This window comes from Nothobranchius furzeri, chromosome 2 (genome assembly GCF_043380555.1).
Source record: "Nothobranchius furzeri strain GRZ-AD chromosome 2, NfurGRZ-RIMD1, whole genome shotgun sequence".
NCBI lineage: Eukaryota > Metazoa > Chordata > Actinopteri > Cyprinodontiformes > Nothobranchiidae > Nothobranchius > Nothobranchius furzeri.
This window is the reverse complement of record NC_091742.1, coordinates 73541643-73565555: the sequence shown is the minus strand read 5'-3', so window position 1 is coordinate 73565555 and position 23913 is coordinate 73541643. Positions and strand designations below refer to the sequence as shown.

At 42.4% G+C, this 23913-nt stretch overlaps 1 protein-coding gene across 1 annotated transcript in view; it reads right to left on the bottom strand.

Moving 5' to 3' along the window:
* Positions 1–23913, bottom strand: part of LOC107377084 (collagen alpha-1(XXV) chain) — a 250212-nt gene that overhangs the window by 55555 nt on the left and 170744 nt on the right. Inside the window, exons 8-11 of the mRNA XM_070547918.1 lie at positions 12684–12755; positions 11004–11120; positions 10077–10112; positions 18–44 (exon numbers count right to left, since the gene is read on the bottom strand). Of these exons, the coding sequence (XP_070404019.1) occupies positions 18–44; positions 10077–10112; positions 11004–11120; positions 12684–12755 (252 nt within the window). The remainder of the gene's footprint in view (positions 1–17; positions 45–10076; positions 10113–11003; positions 11121–12683; positions 12756–23913) is intronic.

Genomic DNA, 23913 nt, shown 5'->3' with positions numbered 1-23913 from the left:
TGGGTTTTTTGACTTACCTTTGGCCCCTGTGGCCCCTCAGGCCCCTACAAATGATAAGGGAGACAGAGTGAGATTTATTGGAAGAGAAAAAGCAGCAAAAAAGCCCATGTCAGATGAAATAATACACTTCCCAAAGCCAGCAGAGAGGCTGGCAGTCATGGGAGGATTTTATGGAGCGAGCACACACCCTTCAGGCAAAACGGAATCACAATCAACCCCTTGTTTCAAGTCTGAAAAGCATCTCAGCCTTCTTTTCATGGAGCTCTTTCATAAATATGAATGTCTAATGAGACGATGAATAACAAAAACTCATGTGGTTGTACCTTTTATGATGATCTCTCTCTTCATGCGCTTTGACAACCATAAAAACCAGCCTTGCTTTAATGGGTGAAGTGTGCAATCCAACACATCGGGAAGTTCATTACCTAAATGGGTCAGGTCAATGTTTGGAAGGCTTACCAATGTTTTAAATGGGGGGGTTGTCATTTCTGAGATCTGAATCAGTGATGAAGGCGTCTAAGAAAATAGTTTATTTTCATACCTTCAGTTTAGTGTTAACCAGCTAGGAGCCATGTTGGCTCCTGAACTAGAGTATTGGAGTATTCTTTTCTCTTTGAATGATCTCAGTTTAGAGATCTTTAGAAAATCTGAATATTATACATAATCTTTTACTTGAATGCAGTTAACAAACCTTTATACTGCATTCATAACATTCCTGCTGTAAGTACCCAAAGCCAGATTGGAGGGGACTGTCATTGAGTCCTCTCTCATTGGGACATGCCAACTGAAGCTCCAGAGGAACCAGGAGAAATCCTAAAGTTATCCCCAAACCACCTCAACTGACTTATTTCTAGAATGAGGAGCAGCAGTTATTCATCAAACTTCATCTTCATATTAGAGCTTGTCCCTCAGCCTGCATACATTAGTGGGCCGCACAAGGAATAGAAACAGTGGGACGCAAACGTGTGGGCAGCCTTGTTAATCTTCATGATTTTCCAGGTATAAATCATTGGTTGTTACGATAAAAACATTCAGTTAAATACATCATATAGAAGACACACACAGTAATATTTAAGAAGAGAAAAAAAGTTCATGGGATTTACAGAATGTGCAATAAATGGTTTGACAAAATAGGGCAGGTGCAAAATTTGGGCATCACAAAAAATAATAAAAATAAAATGAACTCAATATTTTGTAGGTCCTCCTTTTGCAGAAATAACAGCCTCTAAACACTTCCTATAGTCTCTCACTGGAAGCAGTGAGAGTCTGAATTCTGGTTGGAGGTCTTTTGGGCCATTCATCTTTACAAAACATCTCTAGATCATTCATGTCTGATGGCTTCTGAGCACGGACAGCTCTCTTTCAGTCACACCACAGATTTTCAGTGATATTCAGGTCTGGGGACTGAGAATGCCATTCCAGAACAGTCTACTTGTTACTCTGCATGAATGCCTTAGTAGATGTTGAGCAGTGTTTAGGGTCATTGTCTTGCCAGCTTTGTCACTGATTCCTGGACATTGGTCTCCAGAATCTGATGATGTTGAGTGAAATCCATGCATCCCTCAACTTTAACAAGATTCCCAGTCCCTGCACTGGCCACACACCCCACAGCATGATGGAACCACCGCCATGTTTTACTGTAGGTAGCAGGTGTTTTTCTTGGAATGCTGTGTTCTTTTTCCTCCATGCATAACACTCCTTGTTATGCCCAAATAACTCAAGTTTTAGTTTCATCAGTCCACAGCACCTTATTCCAGAATGAAGCTGGCTTGTCCAAATGTGCTTTAGCATACCTCAAGCAGCTCTGTTTGTGCTGTGGGTGGAGAAAAGGCGTCCTCTGCATCAGTCACATGCAGCATCTCCTTGTGTAAAGTGCACCCAATAGTCGAACGATGCACAGTACACAAGTACAAGCCTTCTACCATCGCCATCAATGTGGGAAAACCCCTGTGGGGTAATCCCAGACAAAACTTTTTAGGACCCATATTACATGCCCATATATGTCATTATGGGGCCAACCTGTACCCCAGTTTCAACTGAATTAGGCAACGTAATAATTTTCCCCATGACCTCAGCAGTACTTCTTTTCCCACCAGTGTTTCATTCATGGATTGGCAGCAAATGCAGGTCCAAAGTTACAAAATCACTGGAGACTTGCAAGATATCACGTGATTTTACCAGTTCTTGTGATAACAAGCAAGGAGAAAAATAGCAGTGTGCATCTAAAAGTTTATTTTCTGTTCTTATTACGTCAGCTATGAAGGCAATAGTATAATAGTTAAGCAACCGGACATCAGCACGGGTTTTCCACTTAGAAATCTGAAAGAAGCTTTACACCGCTTAACTTCCTGTCTGGCCTGATATGAACTGCTGAATTTGATAAATTCAGGAAGTGTAGTGTGTAAAAATATAAATAAAAAAAGACCTAAAGACCAAATTTAGAAGAGTGATGCGACACTAAGTTTCTGGGACTTCTATGGAAACACACCCATCAGGTATAACAACGACAATTTGATGCATATGACACATTGCAGACATTATGCAACAATTACACATCAGGTAGTTGTTTGTTTTTGTCTTAACCCTTGGAGGCTCCTTAAAAAAAGCTACACAGGACCCTCACACAAATAATGTGTTTTAGCAAAATGTATAATAAAAATTATATAATATTTCAAAAGTCTATTTTTTTACACAGATTCTATCCTTAGCTTCAGTCCTCACAAAACATAATAAAATATTTGAGTGTTTTTGAGATTTAACCCTTTTAGTGTCATGTTTTGTCAAAAAAAATCTACTTTATAAAATATTAAAACCTAAATAATTTTTTGTGTGTTATGGCCGGAGGACTTTTAATGGGGGTGAATTGTGAGGGCTCTAGAGAGTCACAAATGAGCAAAAAATAATTTTTGTTTTCTCTGTATTTTATGTGTAGTGTCAGATAGTCAGAAAAACTCACATCCAGGTCCCTCGCACAGAAAAATGCTCAAACAATGATAGTTATTTGAAAGTTTATTGGAACAACAAAGTGTGTGTGTGTGTGTGTGTGTGTGCGCGCGCGCAAGCAGAGTTCTACAACAGTTTTCTTTTTTTGTTTTGGTTCATGATGAAGCACTATAACTGTCAAAAAGATGTAGTCCCCGGTTGAGCACAAAGCACCAATATAAAAAAGTAGCCAATGAGGTAATATTCAAGTTGAAAAGTTTGACTGTCAGAGCAAATATGAGCGCCCATGAAGTCGGTTTGGTGGCGCCAAGTTATGACTTAATGATGATTAGATTTCTGGGAAGGAGCTGTTTGCTGGATCATACCTTGTTAAGCTTTTGTTGATGAAGGAAAGCATTCATCACATAACTCAACCTAAAAGATACCCTATTATTAGTTTTCCAACATTGGCCATTTTAAAAGGTCTCTTCAGCTGCAGGATCTCTCTCTCTCTCTCTCTCTCTCTCTCTCTCTCTCTCTCTCTCTCTCTCTCTCTCTCTCTCTCTCTCTCTCTCTCTCTCTCACACACACACACACACACACACACACACACACACGCGGCAGAATCGACCACTTCAGGTTGTTTAGGGTGCGCTCCATCTGCACTTTAACAAAAACCTCAGTAAAAGCATTTTCTTATTCCAACGAGCCAAGAGAAAAAGTTTCTTTCTCCCTACTTGGCTTCAAAGGTCTTTGTTTGCTAACCTCAGTAGGGTTCAGTAAACATCTTCATGACCCAATAGGTATGTGAGAGCATGCGCCACTCGCCTGAGTGCTAATTACCCTGGCTCCATCTGAGAGAACTCAGGAGCTACTTGCACAAAATAAGTTTTTTCTTTCTTTCAGAAAGTCAAGAGCCCTCGAGGAAGTCCGGGCTCTTTTGTTCTCAAGCTGGACCCAAACATTGTTAGGAAATAAAAGCTGAGAATAAAGTTATTTCTGTGAAAAAAAGGGATGCTAAACTCAATTTTTAACTCAAAGAATACATTATTTAACACCTCAGCCGCACACGCACACATAAATACAGCGTTCTACATCTACAGGATGCTTATTGTGCATCTGAACACAAACTGGTTTTTCATTCATGAGTTGGAAATGACAAACAACGAGGCGGTTGCCAGGTCAGTTCCCACACTCAGACGGCAGCACTTCAGCTTCTGAAGGAATTCCAGAGCGTGCAGCTCTCGCTCAGCATTTACAGAAAAACTCATTTGGCCTGATCAAAGCTGCATGTTTGGTGCTTTTCTGGAGCAGGTTAGAGCTTTTTGTCAAAACATTTTGTTTCACTCGAAAGCTCCATAACGTAATTCTGTTTTACTTTAAATTATGCTGCCTTTAATTTGAAAGGAAATGCATCACTGTGACAGGCAGAGACGACTTTCTTGTACTTGGGAACTGCAGCTAGAGGTTAACATAACATTGTGATGAGGAGAAATACTGCAGAGACCTCAGACATATTTCACTTGAGCTGTCTGCATCACGTTCAATTTCTCAGGACTTTCAATAATGCTTGTTTTTACCAGTAGTACTGGTTTAATAAAAATTAACAAGAAAAAAGGCAAATCAGACATCCTGCAGGGACGATTCCTCTAAAGTCATCGGGTCAGGTAATTAGTTTAGGTCTATTTTTGATTAAGGTTGGACATTTGAACCCTCAGATTCCCATTAGGGTCCAGTGGAGGTTGTACCTTTCACATGTGATGATAGTTAAGAAAATATTATGTTAGCTTAGCGGTCGAGCACTGGAGCGTGTCGGGAGAAAGACGACTTACGAGGGTAGAAGAGACTTGACTAGAAGGAACTATTGAATACTTCCTTTAAAAAAGACTTTAGCACTGATACGTTGGTACCGGATAGGGAGCTCTAGTATGAAGAATGGAAAAATTTGCAACTTGGGGTGAGTGACTGAATCAGTTGGAGGCTGGTGTCAAGCTGATAGCGGGCAGGGATCTCATCATATGCAGCTGCCGAGTGTTTGATGTGATGACTACCTGACAAATGTGAGGTCTTTTGATTTCATTGTTTATTGTTTAAACTAACAAAGTAAAGCATTGATGTAGCTAGTCTCTTCCTCTTCTTAGTTAAATTGGCAGACTTCATGCTTCCAGGGGACACTGCTGCCCTCTGCTGGGACAAACGCGTAACGCGGAGCTCGAATGTCCTTAAATAGCTACCGTAATTCAAGATGGCGGATGACCATGGAGCGTAGACCAGTTCATGTATTTAAATATGTAAAATTTCAAGCTGAGAGAAATATTTACAAATGATATTGGTGAGAAATATAATTGAAAAAGGGGCAAGTCTGTGCACTGGATACACAGAATTTGGTTGTAAACAGGTAAAAATATTACACAAGTTGGTGCTTCAATAATAAATGGAACAAACTAGCTAAACATCTGTGAAACATTTAAACAAATAATTCTGATTTCACTAGTTAACTGGTTGGTCAGTTTGAGAGGGTGAAGTGTTGCAATTTTACCCACTCTGCTTTTAGATTTAAAGAAAAAAATACATGTACTGTACATGAAGAGCAAGAAAAAAAAGTAGGAAATTTTAAAATAAAATGATTTGTTCAAATGAAAGGGCTGCACAGTGGGGCAGTGGTTAGTGCCGTTTCCGTGAGGAAAGAAGGTCCCAGGTTCAAATTCCAGCTTGGGGCCAAATTTTAGATAAACTGGAATTTGCTAGAATATGTTTTTGCATGTCGGAGCTGAATCAGAATTCAAAACTAATTTCTTTATTTTTATTTTACTTTTTGTAATTTTCTCGTGCCTTTTTACTAGAATTCTTCGGGAAAATAACATTACCTTTGAACTTTATTACTTTACTTAATTTAAACATTTTTAAAATATTTTTTCAACTAAACAGAGGAACCGGGGTAGTTGATTGGTTTTAACTTGTTGCATTCCTCTTTCAGGGACAAAAACATTTGTCCAACTATGGTTCAGCTGCTGACGGCTTAAGAAATAAGTTTGTTAAAAACAAGAACAAACGCATTGGTTCCATTCATCATCATTATTTCCTTTTCCACGTAACGTCTCCTAATAATTCCTAAACATCTTTAACCTTCCAATCTGCATCTTTGTTTTTGCACACACAAGAAGAAAATTAGAACAATTACATTTATGCATGCACACTTCATGTGCATCTACAGAAAGGAGATGGGTAAGCCACTTAGCATTGTGGGTAAGTGAGGAATGAATAGGATTTAGGATGGCTAAGACTTTGCAATGTTACTGGAAATGACAGCAAAACAGAGAAAGAGAAAGTCATTTTTTTTATAAACCAGCTACGCATGGAGTCTATTTAGGCTTATTTAATCTCTTCTGATAGAAATCAAGTTCCAAATAAACACTTTGTACCGGGCTGCAAGCCACCTCCAGGCAGCTGACGACCCTCTAATTTACCCCAGAGGAACCTCATGGCACTGATGATTCTGAACCGAAAATATTTCCTTTTCTTCTTTGCCCCCCCACCCCCCCTCCCGTTTTCCCTCCTTGTTTCTTCACAAGAGTTTAATCCTCCTAACCAACACCACATGTCCTGGAAGGCTGCTGGAAAACTCTGGAATCTACTCATGCCTCTTAAACAATAGCATTTATGTCAAAAAGGAAAAAAAGTAAAACCTCCTCGCTGTGTCAATTGAACAATCGCTCCAAGAACACTGCGAGAGAGGAAAAAGTTGCTGAAGTTGTGGCACCTGAATGCTTTCCTTGAGCTGAATGTGCAAAATAAAACCATCCGTCAGTTGAGTTAGACACATTATTAGCCTTTGTGCTTCTTAAATGTACTTGTTTTATTAAAGACACATCAGGAGACGACCCTGAGTGTGTTTCTGATTAAGGAGTTTATTTTTATTCATTTTTTCTCCCCTAAAGTGAAACAATCCATTTACAGGGAGGTTGATTTCTAACACGCAGCCTTTATTTGCCTATGTGCAGTGACTGAAACTCATCTAGCGGCTAATAGAAACAAGGCTGTCACTTTAAGGTTCTGTGTCACCTCATTTTCAAACAGCTGCTTCAAACTGATCTCTTGCTGTTTTACAGGGAAGGCTTGCCTCCAGACGATCAAATTACTCCTTGTTAAAAGTGCATCACTGTCATGCGGTATAAATACTAGTGACACAGAGTGCTTTATTTTTCAGATCATTTCCTATTACAAAGTTTTTCAGGAAGACTCTGAGCTCATCATCTAACGAAAACCTCCAGCTGCTGTTGTCGACGAAGATTTCAAATCAAGGGAGACTCGTGAGAAAACACTCAAAAGCCTCCTCTGTGGATGCTGCAGTTGCAGCTTGAAGGTTTTATTGAACTGTTTGAGTGCAACAAAATTAAAGCAACATCTGACAGCATATAAAAGCCTTTAAATGCATTTTGGCTAAAACTTCAATGGCAAATCTGCAAAACAAGTTAGCTTGAAACATATACACAGTGCCTCTTAACGTTCTAACACAGTACACCTATAAATATGGAGAAAATCAAAAATTATCTGGCATTGGTCTAAAAACTTCAGCCAATAACACGGTTCAGACCCAAACCAACCACTGGACCATCCGGTTGTCACAAAACTGCAGCACACACAGGTATTTAGTAACAGAACACCATGGTGTGAGGTTCTCCGCTCAGTAACATCAGAGAAGGAGAAGCAGCCTACTGCAATCATTTCTACTTTAGGACAAGCTACCAGAGTCCTAAAAAGAAAAACACAGTTTGAAGTCCTGGACAACAAAAGACGTTTAGACGATGAAAAAGGCAACTGGTGTTAAGCTCTAATCTCTGGGCAGCGGGAGCTCAGGAGGTAGACCAGGTTGACCAACATTCAGAAGGTTGTAGGTTTGGTCTTGGATCTGAGAGAATGCTGCATTTAACCTGCCTTGCCTACTGGTGGTGGTCGGAGCAATCTAGCTTCCATCAGTGCACCCCAGGGCAACTGTGGCTACATCGTAGCTTGTCCCCACCAGCGTGTGAACGGATGGATGGGAAAACTCTGCTGTTTTTCCATATTTTTGCTCAGTGTCTGCTAAATTGACTAAGTTATGGCCATTTGATGCTCATTTGGTTTTGGCGGTCATCAATAGGGTTGATTCTAGAAAGTTACCCTGTTATAGGTGAACATCTAAAGACTGTTTTTGGAGAATTTAATTAAAATCCATCCAGCATTTCACATCATAGTTTACAACCACGCATCAGATATGAGAAAACCCTCATTTCCTGCCTTTTGCTTTTTGGCGATGAGCGATAACAAGTCAAGACGTTTACATGTTAAATGATCCAAAAATCTTCCCCCACTTCGGGCTGTTTTAGCTGATAAGCTTAAGTCTTTTTTATGCATTTTCTTTAAACCCACCACTTTTCTACACCATTGAAAAGGTCAGAGGTGATGGCTTCACAGATAAAAGCCCTTCCTGTCTCAGCTCCATTTCCCTCCCGTCTCCATTGTGAAATCCAACGGACATCGTGTGACTTTGTCCCATTATCACTTGTTCCCCATTTCTTTTTAATAGAGTTTCTTTTGACTTTTTCAATGAAGCTTTTATGAGGAAACTTTAATCAAAATCTTTATTTGCTAAACTCAGCAGGCAGCATGAACCTTGTTAACTGGTGCACGGTTGGTCCCTGATGTTTGAGGTTGTGAGAGAAAATTGTTTTTGCTGGTTACTATTAAATGTGTCATTAGGATTGACTGTGACCAACCTAAAAACATCCTATTAATTACATGTGTGATAAGGCAAAAGTCAAAGATTTCAATTAAATTTAACACGGACTACTTTAAGGCATTTTTTCAAAAAATTATTTTGAAACTGATGAAATGATCCAATTAATTTGTTCACAATTTAGATGTGTTCAGATTTATACATTCTGAAAAACACAGCAAAAAAATCTTGAGTCATTTTTTATTTTTAAATCACCTCTGCAATTGATATACTTTAAAATATTGTGTTGATGTTACTTAATTTCTCTTCTGGAATAGAATAAGTTTCGATATTAATTAATTTATGTAGTCCTACTAATTCAAAATGGTGAGATAAAAGTTAAAGCTGCACCTCATAGTCTCAGGAGGTCAAAAAAACATATGTAGACATATACAGTATCACTTTACAGAAGAGACAACAGGATATATTGATTATTTGGATGATGTGGCGATACAATGATAAGACAATTTATCACAATACTAAAACCCAGATGATATATTCAATTTTAAAGACTCAATTTAATAGAAAATTCAGGCCAGATGCATCGAGTGTTATTGCAAGATTCTGTTCCGTCAGACTGAAGGCGGTAAAAACTGCTGCCACCTAGCAGTCAGAGTTTGAATTGTACCTCATAAAAGAAATACAGTAAATGTTTGCCTGTAAATTCTCAAAAGAAAAATCAGTAAATTGCTTTTCACTCAATCACTGCCAGCCGTTTCCTGATCAGAAAAGCCCTTCGCTGCCAGTGTTTTTCAGCGTTTTTACAGTTTTCTTAAGAGTCTCAGAATGTTGCGCTCTAGGATGATGTTGAAGCCAAAACCACCAAAACAAAGAAGAGATTCACCTCTTACATTGGGAAGAATCTGTGCATTTCGAGCATTATCCGTTCTTTCATAATCCGTTGTTGAATTGTGATCGGCAGAAGCTTTTCCAGTTCGCGCCTCACTTTTTTTTTTTACAGCAGCAGCCCAAAACGATCTCCTAACACATGGATTTTCTGCTTCCTGATCACGTGACGTACACGGATGAGGATCTGCTTTAGAGCTGGGATGTTTGTTCTCACGGTGCGGGGGCCCATTCCGATGCCCACACAGTAAAAAAAATGCAAATGACGACTTTAGTCATCAATGGCAGTGAATGAATAAAATCTGGATTTAGTACCATAACACAAAATATTGAGATATTTCAGTATATCAATATTTTCTGTCATCACTAATTCACACGGCTGTCAGTTCATTTAGGAAAAGCTGCTGTACATCTAATGGCACACTTTAAAGGTCCACATTTCAAACTGATCACATTGTTTATTAGAAGCACAGATCAGACAACATACAGATTGATTGATTAGCAAAAGTCAGCCTCTAGTGTTGATCTTTATGAAAATAGAGTTAGCTCTTACCATGGATCCTGTTTCTCCAGGCTGACCTGAATCACCCTATATGATAAAAAGGGACAGTTTCAAAAACAAACATCAATATTAGTGGAGTTGAAATATTTCAGCGTGTCATTAAGTTGCATATTATTGGAGTTTATTGTCGAAAAATAATGTGATCAGAGCTAAATGAGGCAATCATTTTGTTTAAAACATTCTGCACAAGAGACAGGTTTGCAACGCAGGGATGTTTGTGATGTAAGTTTTGTGCAGCTCCACCTGGACCCTTCAGTCTGTGTCCTGTCTCATTTTGATTTCTGATTCTAGTCGCATCTTGGTGCAACACATTTTAACACTTTTGTAACATTTACAGGACAAATTCACTCTCCCTCCTCGAGAATTATTTACAAAAAGAGAACACACAAACTAAAAGTTAATAAATAAGAAGCAGCAGGGAGAAGTCAGACTTCTTGGAAAACATTTACAGTTTTAGCAACTTCTTTAAGAGGAACTGAAAACACTCGTTAAAAAAAGAAAGAAAAAAGTTGGAAAGAACCGCATAAACAAGTCATAATGTATCGGTGCTCCTACTGTGATTGCTGCCAACGCAATAAAGATCAGCTGGAGCCCACAGAAGGTTTTAATGGCTGAACCTGACTAAGAAGCTGCTTTCCCTCCGAGCTGACATAAATGAGTGAGATGAAGTATTTGATGATCGAATAAAAAACTAAAAACATGAGAGCAAATCTGTGCCTTCAAACACTCTCCCGGGGAAACTCGTTAGCTTTAGCCATCAGGGCGATTAATGGCATAAAGGGCTTCATTGGCTCTGATGATCAAAGCAATTAGTCACATTAAATTGAATACAGAGTTTATACTTGATGGGGAAACGATTTAGTTTTTTAAGGCAGTATCACAGATTAAAATTAATGACACTTAAAATCTGGTACTCACTGGGAGACCTGGCAGGCCTCTAGGTCCATCCTTCCCGGTGTCCCCTGGAGGACCTCTTGGTCCAGGAGGACCGGGTGGCCCCGGAGGTCCGGGTGGTCCTGCTTGGCCCTGATCTCCCTGTGGAGCAACAGAAGACATTTTGCATCATTTTGATGTGATATTGTTGAATCCACTAAGACAGAAGAAACTCCAGTTAAATGATGATAAAGAGAGAAGTGTAATGGTCTCATGGGTGGCTGTGGCCTTCCTACAGTCATAATTAGAAGGTAGGGTTGTAATTTGGACACAACAGTGAAGAGAAGACGTGATGATTTAGAACTGAAGTATTAATCCTTTTAAATGCCTGCAATCCTACGTGGACTGTGCATTAGGTACAGAATGATATAAGCCACATATGTTAATGAAGAGTTTGGTCATAATCAGGGAAAAATACTGAAAGTGTGTGGTCCGACATTTAAACTGGATTACAAGAGAACATGTTCAGGAATGTAACTTTCAGGAACAGTTCTTTGATTGGTTCCAACATAGTAAATCAGTTGCCTTTACAGAGCTTCTAAAAAGGGAGTGCGGATCTTTAGAAATGGAGTTCTGTGAAGAAATTACAAACAATTAATGTCTGATGTAAATGTCTCTGTAAACAACCTGAATGTAGAGAGTGTAAATCTGCCTGGACAGATAAGCGAACAAGCTAACCGCTAATCTGGTAAAAAACCAAAAACGCCTTCTGCTATCATGAAGCAACATATATTAACTAATGTATACACAAGTTGTTATATAAACCTTTACACTGCTGTCAGTTGTACATGGATAACCTAGAAGTGTCCTGATATTCCAGTTGTAATTGTCCCATGTAGCAATGGAAGTGCTACAGCTAATTGCTAATTTATGTGACTGTAAATTCCCATGTAATGCTAAATTTAGGGTGGTGTACATGGGTGTTTGTTTACAATTCTATGTGGAGGGGGAGGTGTTTCAGGTATGTCCTGGGAAAAGGAAGCCCCCAGGTCGACCCAGGGCATGCTGGAGGATTATAACTCTACGCTAGCCAGGGAATGCTTTGGGCTCTCACGGGAGGAGGCCATGGAGGATGCTGGGAATAAGATTGTTTAGACTTCCTAGCTGTGGATGCTACCACCATTACCCACGCCCAGATAAGCAGGTTGGAGACCAATGCAGTTATGAGAGTAACCCTGCTGGAAAAAACAGCAGAAACCAGCATTCATATGTTGTGTTTTGGTGCTGGTTTAGCTGGTGGACCAGTATTACTTATGTGATGCTGGTCAAGCTTGGTGGACCATCATCCAATCATCAGCTTCCTGTGCTGGACCAGCATCACATTCTGGACCAGTATGCAATGCTGGTCCACCAGCTAAACCAACACCAAACATATGTTGGTAACCAACTATGCTGGTCTGAAATCCACTTTGATCTGGAACTAGCTGTTAGCTAATCAAGCTATCTACAACAAGCAAAACAATAATAGTTCTTATTCTCTCCACAGAGCTCCAATTCAAATCCAATTCAGATCAAATCATCTGAGGAGCAGCTTTAAGGACTTTTCCAGACGCCTCTATATTAACACAAGTGTAAGTGTTCCTATAACATCTGCAGGTTTGCATGCACTGGCCAGAATTGGGGAGACTTGGACAAAGACACGAGAGAGGACACACCCATTACTACCTTAATGAGCCGACGCTTTATGAGCTGCTGGTCAGCGGAAAGAAAGCCATGATTGATCTTTGGGAAGACCATCTGAGCAGGTGTGTGAGGTCAAGAAGTCGAAGTTCAGAGGTGAGAGAAGGTTGAAGAAGAAGAAGGTCCCAGAAGGAGGAGGATGAGGAGGAGGAGGAGAAGCCAAATGCAAAGAGAAACAGATTTTGTTAGAAAGCCCCCCGTGAAACCCCAGACCGGTGCCTTCACAGATGGAGGGAGTTAATCCACACTTTTCCTCCACTGAGGTGCTTTATTTCGGATGTCTGGACTTACATTTTGGAGCTTGGGCCCATAATTACCACCTCTGGGGTGTGAATACACCACAATGGGTTTACAGTCATCCCTGGAATATTGGGAACAACCCCTCATCTGTGGAAGCACCGTCATCATCATCGTGCCCGCTGCCAAGTCCGACCCTGGGAGCAGCACACACCCAAGCAAATGCTGCTCAGCCAACTGGGTTCAGGCAAGTTTGCCTTCTGTCTTTCAGTTCAGGTATTATTCTGCAAGCCCACACTAGCATTGGGCCTACTGTCATTTCTGAAACAATTCAGATGATTAAACTAGTGGTTTGAAAGATTAGCGGTGAACCATGGGCATAATATTTTTGCCACTTTTGCTCATTATTGAGTACTCCCTTTAGAGCTGCTTCCACTCTTTTTAGCGTCAATGGATGTGAGCCAGACCATGTCTTGGTTTCAGGATACTGGCTCTCGTTCCAGTTAACTACATAATACAAGGTTGTAAAAGGCCACCTTTGCCTTTAGTGGAAGTCCGGGTATGTAAAACGGAGCAGAAATCACCTAGGTGAAAGACTGGTAGCAGCAGGGAGAAGAGGATCACCATCGACTGGATGTGATTGATTATATGGGGAGTTTCCTGCGCACACTCTATCATCGGGCTTTAAGGGAAGCAGCTGACAGTGATTCATTAACTCCCAGTGTGTGCTGCAGAGAGGTCGGACAGAGCAGGCGGGCAGCTCCACCACAGACAAACCTTCACAGTCAGGATCTGATTGCTGTGCAAAGCAGCCATGGTAGGGGGACCAGGCGATCCCTAAAGGGACAAAACATCAGAACATGGCACAACACACACATGACATCCAAACACTGGGTGAACAAGTACAGTCCAAGGAGGACGACAATCACTCTGTTTGCATGAATCTGATATGTCCCTCAATAATGAGCCGAAGACCAGACATTTCACTACATGCAGCAAGTTATCCTCCCCTTTTATTGAATCCCTCTTATACAGAAAACAGTCTTGAGAAGATTATCCCACAATACTCCGAGTCATGAATGACAGGCTGGTAAATTAAGGAGTAGTACTGAGCTTCAGAAAGGATCAGCAGATGGAGATATTTGATGGAAATTCAATCGAATTGTTTCCATTTTCTTTCCACATAAACTTCAAGACAGATGTGATCGAATTCTCAAAACTGGAAAGAAAAGAGAAACCCTTGGTTCTTCTACCTGTTGAAAGGAAACGATGGTTTGCAGCTGCGCATTAACTTTAATCTGAATCTATAAACAATGACATGTGCTTAACCTGGTTTACAAAGCCGTATAAATGCACCACAACCTAATAAGTATACTAATTTTGCAGGAAATTATTGTTCTGTTTTGATTTTTATGGACTTTCTTGCATCATTGTAAACCATCAAGACAAGGCACATGGTCATGAAAACTATCAGCTGAAACATTTATTATTTCCTCCATCTAATTTAGAGTTTCCAATATTGGGGAAATAAAATAAGAAACAAAGACAATTCTATGTTGTAAGATACTGCTACAACTTTAGGCAATCAGAAAACTAAAATTGTCTTACCCCTCTAGGCTAATTTAGTTCAATAAATAAAGAAATGTATATGAATTAGAAAATATTGACATTTTTAGGTGATAGGAATGTGTCAGTAGAATGAAATTCTTAAAGCTGTGGCACAGAGTTTAAAATGTTTAAAGGTTTAATCAATAGATTTGCTGTGATCTCTATTAGGAATGAATGCGTTGTAAGTCATCCTCTGGGGAAGGAAAACACTGGTGCACCATTTTCAAGACTTAGAAGTGAGCTATGCCACAGCTGAGCTTCAGACTGCAGGTTTTAGAGTTGTCAGACGCGTGCCGGTGAGTGAAGCGGAGGCAAGGATCCAAACGCGGGTGAAGAAGGCAGGTAGGCAGAAACGGTTTACAAAGGCTTTAATATCCAACATGCTAGACATAGAAACAATGATCCAACACAAGACACAACACAGACGGGTTTAAATATAGGAGGGCTGGGAGCTTGGGTGATTGGGAAACGAGAGGCAGGTGGGAGCAATTAACAGAGAGACAGAACTAAACCAAAAGGGGAGACAGGACAAGGCGTGACAAGAGTCTTTTGTCCTGCTTTTTGGACATATCTCAAATTGGAAAACAGCACAGCAACTCTACCACTGACTCTGTTTCTTTTGCAACATTGGTGTTTTATCTCCATAAATAACACACACCTGGAGGAGTTCTGCTGTGGGGTGAAGTAGCTAATGCTAATGGTTAGCTTCTAGTCGAGACGTTCTCTGCTGTTTCTTAGATGCTACACCAACAACAGCCTTCCCTGATGGGTGAGTCCATGAATGTTAAGTGACAGTGTGATGTAGAGCTGTCAGGATTTTCTAATCCTAGAGTTTCACGTCCATTTTCTATCAGAAGCATATGCAGGAGGTAGGTGTAGGAGACTATTTTCATGTTCAGCTTGAATGAAAAACTCAGAATGACTGATTATAATCAGAAATAAGATTTAAAAAATGTTTTACAGTTATCATCACCTTTAAAAATACATGCTTAAATATGACCCTGTTCTATGATAGGTTCATCATTTAATTTTCCCTTACACAACTCCCCTGGCCTCTACAGCAAAATCATTCATCATTTACTTGACCCACAGAATTGCATATCCACACTAGAACAGTCAGTCTATAACAATGCGCCTCATTCCCCAGCATGCACTACGTGTGATGTAGACACCTTGGTCAGTTTAGCTTACCAACCTAGCTTGAATGCTAACTAGACCCGCATTCAATTAATAGCAGTCTGTAAATTCCACACCAACTGTGGAAGAGAAGGGAGGGGAACATAAAGAGATTTATATTTTGTGTATTGGAGCTAAGTGATTAGCGTAGCGTGATTTTAGCCTGTTGTAGTGTTTGCAAGAGTGGGCTCTGAGTACTGGATTTCTAGTTTTGGATGTTTCTCACTTGAAGTCTGATTTGTTTAAACAAGTGTTTAGCAGCTCCTGCAGAACCAAATGAAGGTCTAGGACATAATTTAGCTGTGTTTGAGCAGGAACAAAACAAAAACATGCAGCCACAGTGGCCTCTGTTAGCACGACAAGACTTTTTGTTCCAGACGGAGCAGGGCAGTGGGAGCTATAGCCATTCAGATTTCAAAATCCTCTCCCCTTCTCCTTGATATCATCACACCATGGACCACAACTTTAACAGAAACTACATTAGGGTCCCAATTACCAGACAATTACATGTTTTTAAGGGGTGGTTAGCCCGTTTAGCATGTTTTGGTACCGCTTATTTTTGAAAAGTTGTTTCCAGATCATCTAATTAACCAAATGCTTTAGCTTTTGGGAAAACACTGTAGAAATACACCCTAGTTTACTCATTATGTATGATTAATGCACATTTAAAGGATTCTAGTAGATATAACTACATAAGATAATGCAGAGAAAGATCATTGGTTTGACACCAAGCATACTTGTAAACATAACTAATGACAGTTGAGCACAATCTGGTGTGAATTTATTCACAGCAAATTTATGAGATAAAGAAAAGTGTCTGTCCAAACGGATTTAATCTTGTCAAACTCCAAAGTATTTTTCAAAATACGAGAGGCCTAACTATATTTGAACCCAGTTTAATCAGATATTTATCCAAGTTGCATAGTAACAGATCGAGGAGCGATTGCACAACACTAGCTTCTTTTTGATCAAATATCCTCCTGATCCTGTTTCTGCTGCAGGTTCTGCTCCACCACAAATAACCAACATGAATAAAAGCTGAATGAACTGTTGAAAGTACTTCTTCAAGACTGGCAGACAACCATAAACATGCCCCGTGAGAAATCATTCTTAATCTATAGTCTAGATAAAAATCTGGCCTATCCAAATATGACTTTTGTGCCATCCCTCTGGTTTTCCAAAGATAATTCAAAAAGCATGGCTCATTAAGAATAGGACTTTCAAGGCAGGCTGTTTTGATTCATGCCTGCAGCAGAACAGAGCAGTGGATCCAGTCAGACTGCAGACAATAGCTGTTCTGTGTGTGACTGGGACTGGAACACGAGTTTTTCTCAAATTATTTACGACCTCAAACATTTAGAAGACAAAGAAGCAAACCAAGCGCTGGATTATGATCAGGGGAGAAGACAACACAATAACTCCAGGCGGGAGCGGCATCGGATTTTGTGTTTACAATCGTTTTTGAGACAACTGGAGACACTGATGGTAAAAATATTAGACAATTTTACTGAATATGTGCTCACTCTCCATATTGCTCCAATGCTGATGTTCATGTGTAAGAATGATAATAACATGGTGGCTGACAGAACATCCTAACCAGTTACAGACTGCTTTTGTTTGCTTTGCTCCCAAAGCGGATGTCGGTTATTTGGTGGGGAGTTGAATGCTGCGTATTCGCCTGGAGCGACAGGACTCGATATGTAGTAAACACAAAGTCAGACGTGAGGACAATCAGGATCAGCTGGACCCAGACGATGGGCTAAGCACTACAGACTGAGCCTTTTATGAAATTCATTTCATTCTAAATATAAGTAGTCCATGGCAAAAAAAATTTTTTGTCCTAAGTCAAATCCTGGAATTTATATAATCACGGGTTCTCTATTTAGGAGAAAAACTGCCAAATCCCTCAGTGTTGGACAAATAATGGCATTTTTAGGAGGAAAGCTTGGGACTTTTCCCTCAAACTAACCCAGCAAACCTTCTCATGACAGCTGGAACCAGTGCAACCCCCCATCAGGACCACACACCTATCCGTGTGAGAGTCCTGCTCCTGTGGTGGCCATGCATTTGTTTGTCAGAAGTGTTAAATTTATTATTAGCTGCTTTGTTAACCTCTCATTTTTGGGCATGACCTATAACCTGCAGGGCTGACCCTGACATGTGGGGTACAGACAGAGGAAATATGTGTGCACCATGTTTAGCCACAACAACAGACTCTCAGAATTACATGTCTGCTGGTTTTATTTGAAAAGTTTAAATAAATCTGGCTTGAGTATGCAGAGCTGTGATCAAATCATTGTTTTGAACATCACAAGGCTTTCCACTCAAGTCAGGGGTCAAGTCAATCCATCCATCCATTTTCATCCACTTATCCGGAGTCGGGTCGCGGGGGCAGTAGCCTAAGGCGAGAGGCCCAGACTTCGCTCTCCCCAGCCACTTGGGCCAGCTCCTCCGGGGGAATCCCAAGGCGTTCCCTGGCCAGGTGAGAGACATATTCCCTCCACCGTGTCCTGGGTCTACCTTTAGGTCTCCTCCCGGTTGGACGTGCCCGGAAAACCTCACCAGGGAGGCGTCCAGGAGGCATCCTGACCAGATGCCCGAGCCACCTCAACTGGCTCCTCTCGATGTGGAGGAGCAGCAGGTCTACTCCGAGCCCCTCCCGAATGACCGAGCTCCTCATCCTGTCTCTAAGGGAGAGCCCAGCCACTCTTCGGCTAAACTCATTTCGGCCGCTTGTATCCGCGATCTCGTTCTTTCGGTCACTACCCAAAGCTCATGACCATAGGTGAGGGTAGGAATGTAGATCGACTGGTAAATCGAGAGCTTCGCCTTCTGGCTCAGCTCTCTCTTCACCACGACAGACCGGTACAACGCCCGCATCACTGCAGATGCAGCACCAATCTGCCTATCGATCTCATGCTCCAGTTTTCCCTCACTCGTGAACAAGACCCCGAGATACTTAAACTCCTCCACTTGGGGCAGGACCTCATCCCTGACCCGGAGAAGGCATTCTACCCTTTTCCGAATCAAGACCATGGTCTCAGATTTAGAGGAGCTGATTCTCATCCCAGCTGCTTCACACTCGGCTCTGAACCGTTCCAGCGAAAGCTGAATTTCACGTTCTCATGAAGCCAACAGGACCACATCATCTGCAAAAAGCAGAGACCTGATTCTCAGGCCACCAAAACGAATGAGAGGGTGCTCGCTGCAGAACTACAAAGGCGGAGCTGCACCATAAATATATTTTTAAAACATTTTCTAAGTGCTTTTTTATATTTTTAAAATTTTTTATAAGTTTTTGTTTTTGTTTTTGTGAAGCGCCTCGTGATTTTTATCTTGAGAGGCGCTATAGAAATTATATTTTCTTCTTCTTCTTCATAAGGGGGAGCTGCACCAGAGCCCATTCACGCAAACTCAGCCTAGCCCACTGACTCCTGTTTTTGTTTTTAACTTTATCGCAAACTAACCTGACCAAGGCCGGATTAACCATATGGGCAACTGGGCAATTGACCAGGGCCCCACGAACTCTAAAGGGCCCAGGCTCAGGGCAGCAAGAGCACCAGTAAAGTACTGTATCTGTAATCTCCCGCTTTATATTAAACTAGGGTGACCGTACATCCTGTTTTCCCCGAACATGTCCACTTTTCACTCTCTGTCCGGGGGAGGGGGTGGGGGAGTGGGGGAGTGGGGTGGGGGGACCAGGGGAGCCGGGAAAAACGTTTTCTAGCTATATTACATCATTCATGGACTCTTGAGCAGAGAGCACAGAGAGCATCTACTCTCTGAGAGTCACGTGACGTCCGGAGCTCTATAGCGATGATCGTTGGTGTTTAGCGATCCTGGCTGCTGCGTCCAGCGCACGGTCCATTCTCAAAGTGGCGCAACCAAAAATCTATAAAGAACACACTATCGTTCATGTCCACAAATGTTCTCTACTTTCGGTCTTATTTGTGCCTGAAGCGCTCTGCTACTGCGGAGCTCATCACCTGTGCTGCGGTGATTTCACCTCACTGACGCAGCATCGAAACGCGCTCTCCGCTTTGCAGTCAGGAGATCCCTTTGATCTGCTCAAAAGTAACTGATGAGGTGAAAAAGTAAGAATCCAGGCAGCAGTTTTTCTGGAGAGTTTAGAGGAGATGCAGGAAGATGAGACAGACAGGACAGGAAAATAGTTTAAAAAAAACAAGAAAACAAAGTAAAATGTAGGTAGATTTATCTCCACTACACGTTTTTACCTGTATAAAACAATAAGTTACACACATGTAAATTTATGCATCTGACACAATTCAGATCACCTTCAAAACTCAGTCACACACCCAGGGCCGATTCAAGACATTTTGGGGGCCAAGGCAAAATGACCCAATTGTTAATGCTATGTTCTATGCTCCAATTAAACGACAAATATAACTTGCTACATGACAAAGCCTGACTATATCCCGAAATGAAAAGGTTTCTTTTAGCAAATATCTGCCCACAGCCGTTCCAACAAAAGCCTGCTACAACAGCAGTTTATGACATTATGTTGGTTCTGGTAGTCCAGTGGTAAGGTTGTTTGTTTTAAGTTTTGCTTTCCCCTCAGCTGATGGTGGTCGACTCTCGGTGGGGTCAGCAACAATCTATTTAGCCAGCTGAAACATTTAATTTGTTTATATTTTAGTTGTAATGTTGATTTTCTGCAAATTATTTATGTCTCTAAAAGTTCTTTGAATTTAGTCGTTCCTAAACAGCATTTTAGTTGAAACTCTGCTCACAAATGGACTCACACTGGCTAAATAAACAAATAAATAAATAAAAAACACACATCAGTCATTATATTTTAAATGGTATACCAATAAATTGTTGTAAACACAGTACTGGCAAGTGTAGCTAGAAAAGAAGAAAAAGGGTTTTAAACTACCTAATACTTCCGCTACTGGGAGGTGAACCTGCGCAAAATTGCATACCAATCAGACTCCATGACCACTTCACCACTACATCTGATAAAAAGCAAGTGGCGTTATATGTAATTGTGCTATCTAGGGTGTCTTTGTACATGGGATGCATGGTTTTTCCGCCGGTGTCTCAGTAGAAGTCGTTTCAGAAATAATTTGTCAGAAAATTCACAGAATATCCAGATTGGAGAACCAAGACCAGACCCGCTTAAGGGGAGGAGAGCAAATTGAAGCTGAGATGGGAGGAAAATGTGTGAATGAGGCCAAAAATGGCTTTGGCGTGTTTCTTATGAGGAAATGACAATATAACATGGTAAAAAGTTCCAAAATTTAGATTTTTAATTATATGGAACCTTTACAAAAACTGTTCAATTAACTTCTCAACTCCGTCCTCAATCTTGCATTTTAGATGATATTAGCTATAACACCCTCTTTGGTTCCAGAATGCTATCAAGTCTGACAACTGGAAGGAATTGGACTGAAGCTTGGTTTATGCTTGACGCATTCACTTTCCGCGTGGTGATGCGGCTCGCGGATGGAACGTGCTTCACAACTCGCAGTGTTTATGGTTCGTGCGGCTTGTCTCTGCGGTGAGCCAATATTCTCCCAAACTGAACGGGGCAGCATGGAGCTCAACGGCAAGCATCCAACACTACACCGTAGTAGAAGTAGAAATTACTGTTTACAACATGGCATTTCAGCATTTTTAACAGCGTTCTCGTCTTTTCCGACAGTGCGAGTTATTTCTCTCCAAGAATTATTAACAACATGTTGATCACGGTGATCTCTGAGAGCTGAATCATACAAATGTCTGTATTTACGAACCTCTGCCGTACTAGTTCTTGCCGGTCCGCCATGTTTTTCCGCGTCCGTCCGTCCGCGTGGTTAGAAATTTTTCGAGGTGCGCGTTGCGGAAATTCTGGGCCGTGCGGAGGCGCGGTGGAGGGGCGTGGTTGTTAAAATGACGCAAAATGACGCAACTTTTCCGCGCGGAGCCGTGCGGACCTCGCAGACGCGTCCAGCATAAACCAACCTTTACTCTGATGGAATGGGCGGGGCTGACTCTGGTGCAGCCCCACCTTCTGGTGCAGCTCTGCCTTTGTGGTTCTGCAGCGAGCACCACTTGAAACGAATGCCCTCCACACCTTGGCTGCGCCTAGAAATCCTGTCCATAAAGGTTATGAACAGAATCGGTGACAAAGGGCAGCCTTGGCAGGGTCCAACTCTCACTGGGAATGAGCCCGACTTACTGTCAGCAATGCGGACCAAGCTCTGACACCGGTCATACAGGGACCTAACAGCCCGTATCAGAGGGCCTGGTACCCATACTCCCGGAGTACCCCCCACAGGGCCCCCCGAGGGACGCGGTCAAACGTCTTCTCCAAATCCACAAAACAGATGTAGACTGGTTGGGCAAATTCCCACACACCCGCCAGGATCCCCCTAAGGGTATAGAGCTGGTCCAGTGTTCCACGGCCAGGACTAAAACCACATTGATCCTCCTGAATCTGAGGTTCAACAATCCGACAGACCCTCCTCTCCACCCCTGAATAGACCTTACCAGGAAGGCTCAGGAGTGTGATCCCCCTGTAGTTGGAACACACCCTGTGGTCCCCCTTTTTAAATAAAGGGACCACCACCCCGGTCTGCCAGTCCAGTGGGACTGCCCCCGATGTCCACACAATATTGCAGAGCCGCGTCAGCCAACATAGCCCCACGACATCCAGAGCCTTAAGGAACTCTGGGTGGATCTCATCCACCCCTGGAGCCTTGCCACAGAGGAGCTTTTCAACCACCTCAGTGACCTCAGCACCAGAGATTTGAGAGCCCAACCCAAAGTCCCCAGACTTTGCTTCCTCACTGGAAGACGTGTCGGTGGGATTGAGGAGGTCTTCGAAATATTCTGCCCACCGATCCACAACGTCCTCAGTAGAGGTCAGCAGCACGCCGTCCCCACTATAGATAGTGTTGGTAGTGCACTGCTTTCCCGCGAGGCGCAGGATGGTGGCCCAGAATCTCCTCAAAGCTGTTCGGAAGTCTTGCTCCGTGGTCTCACCGAACTCCTCCCATGCCCGGGTTTTTGCCTTGGCGACCACCCGTGTCGCGTTCCGCTTGGACTGCCGGTACCTGTCAGCTGCCTCTAGAGTCCCACAGGCCAAAAAGACCTGATAGGACTCTTTCTTCAGCTTGACAGCATCCCTAACCGTCAGTGTCCACCAGCAGGTTCGGGGGTTGCCAGCACGACAGGCACTGAAGATCCTGCGACCACAGCTCCAATTGGCCGCCTCAACAATGGAGGCATGGAACAGGGTCCATTCAGACTCAATGTCCCCCGCCTCCCTGGGAACATTTTGGAAGTTCTGTCGGAGGTCGGAATTGAAGCTCCTTCTGACAGGAGACTCTGCCAAACGTTCCCAGCAGACCCTCGTGATACATTTGGGCCTGCCTGGTCTGACCGGCATCCTCCCCCACCATCTGAGCCAACTCACCACCAGGCAGTGGCCAGTTGACAGCTCTGCCCCTCCCTTCATCCGAGTGTTCAAGACATGCGGCCGCAGGTCAGATGAAACAACAACAAAGTCGATCATCGAGGTGTGGCCTAAGGTTTCCTGGTGCCAAGAGCACACATGGACACCTTTATGTCTGAACATGGTGTTCATTATGGACAATCCATGACTGGCACAGAAGTCCAATAACAAAACACCACTCGAATTCAGATCGGGTGGCCGTTCCTCCAGACCACATCTCTCCAGGTCTCACTGTCGTTGCCCACATGAGTGTTAAAGTCGCCCAGCAGAACGAGGGAGTCACCGGAAGGAGCACTTTCCAGCACCCCCTCCAAGGTCTCCAAAAGGGTGGGTAGTCTGAACTGTAGTTTGGTGCATAAGCACAAACCACAGTCAGAACCCGTCCCTTTACACGTAGGCAGAGGAAGGCTACCCCCTCATTCACTGGGGTAAACCCCAACGTACAGGCACCAAGATGGGGGGGTAACTAGTATGCCCACCCCTGCTCGGTGCCTCTCAGTGGGAGCAACTCCAGAGTGGTAGAAAGTCCAACCCCTCTCAAGGAAACTGGTTCCAGAGCCAGAGCCATGTGTTGAGGTGAGTCCGACTATATCCAGTCGGAACCTCTCAACCTCACACACCAACTCAGGCTCCTTCCCCCACCAAAGAGGCGAAATTCCATGTGCCAAGAGCCAGCTTCTGTAGCCAAGGATCAGACCGCAAAGGTTCCCGCTCTTGACCACCACCCGTCACACA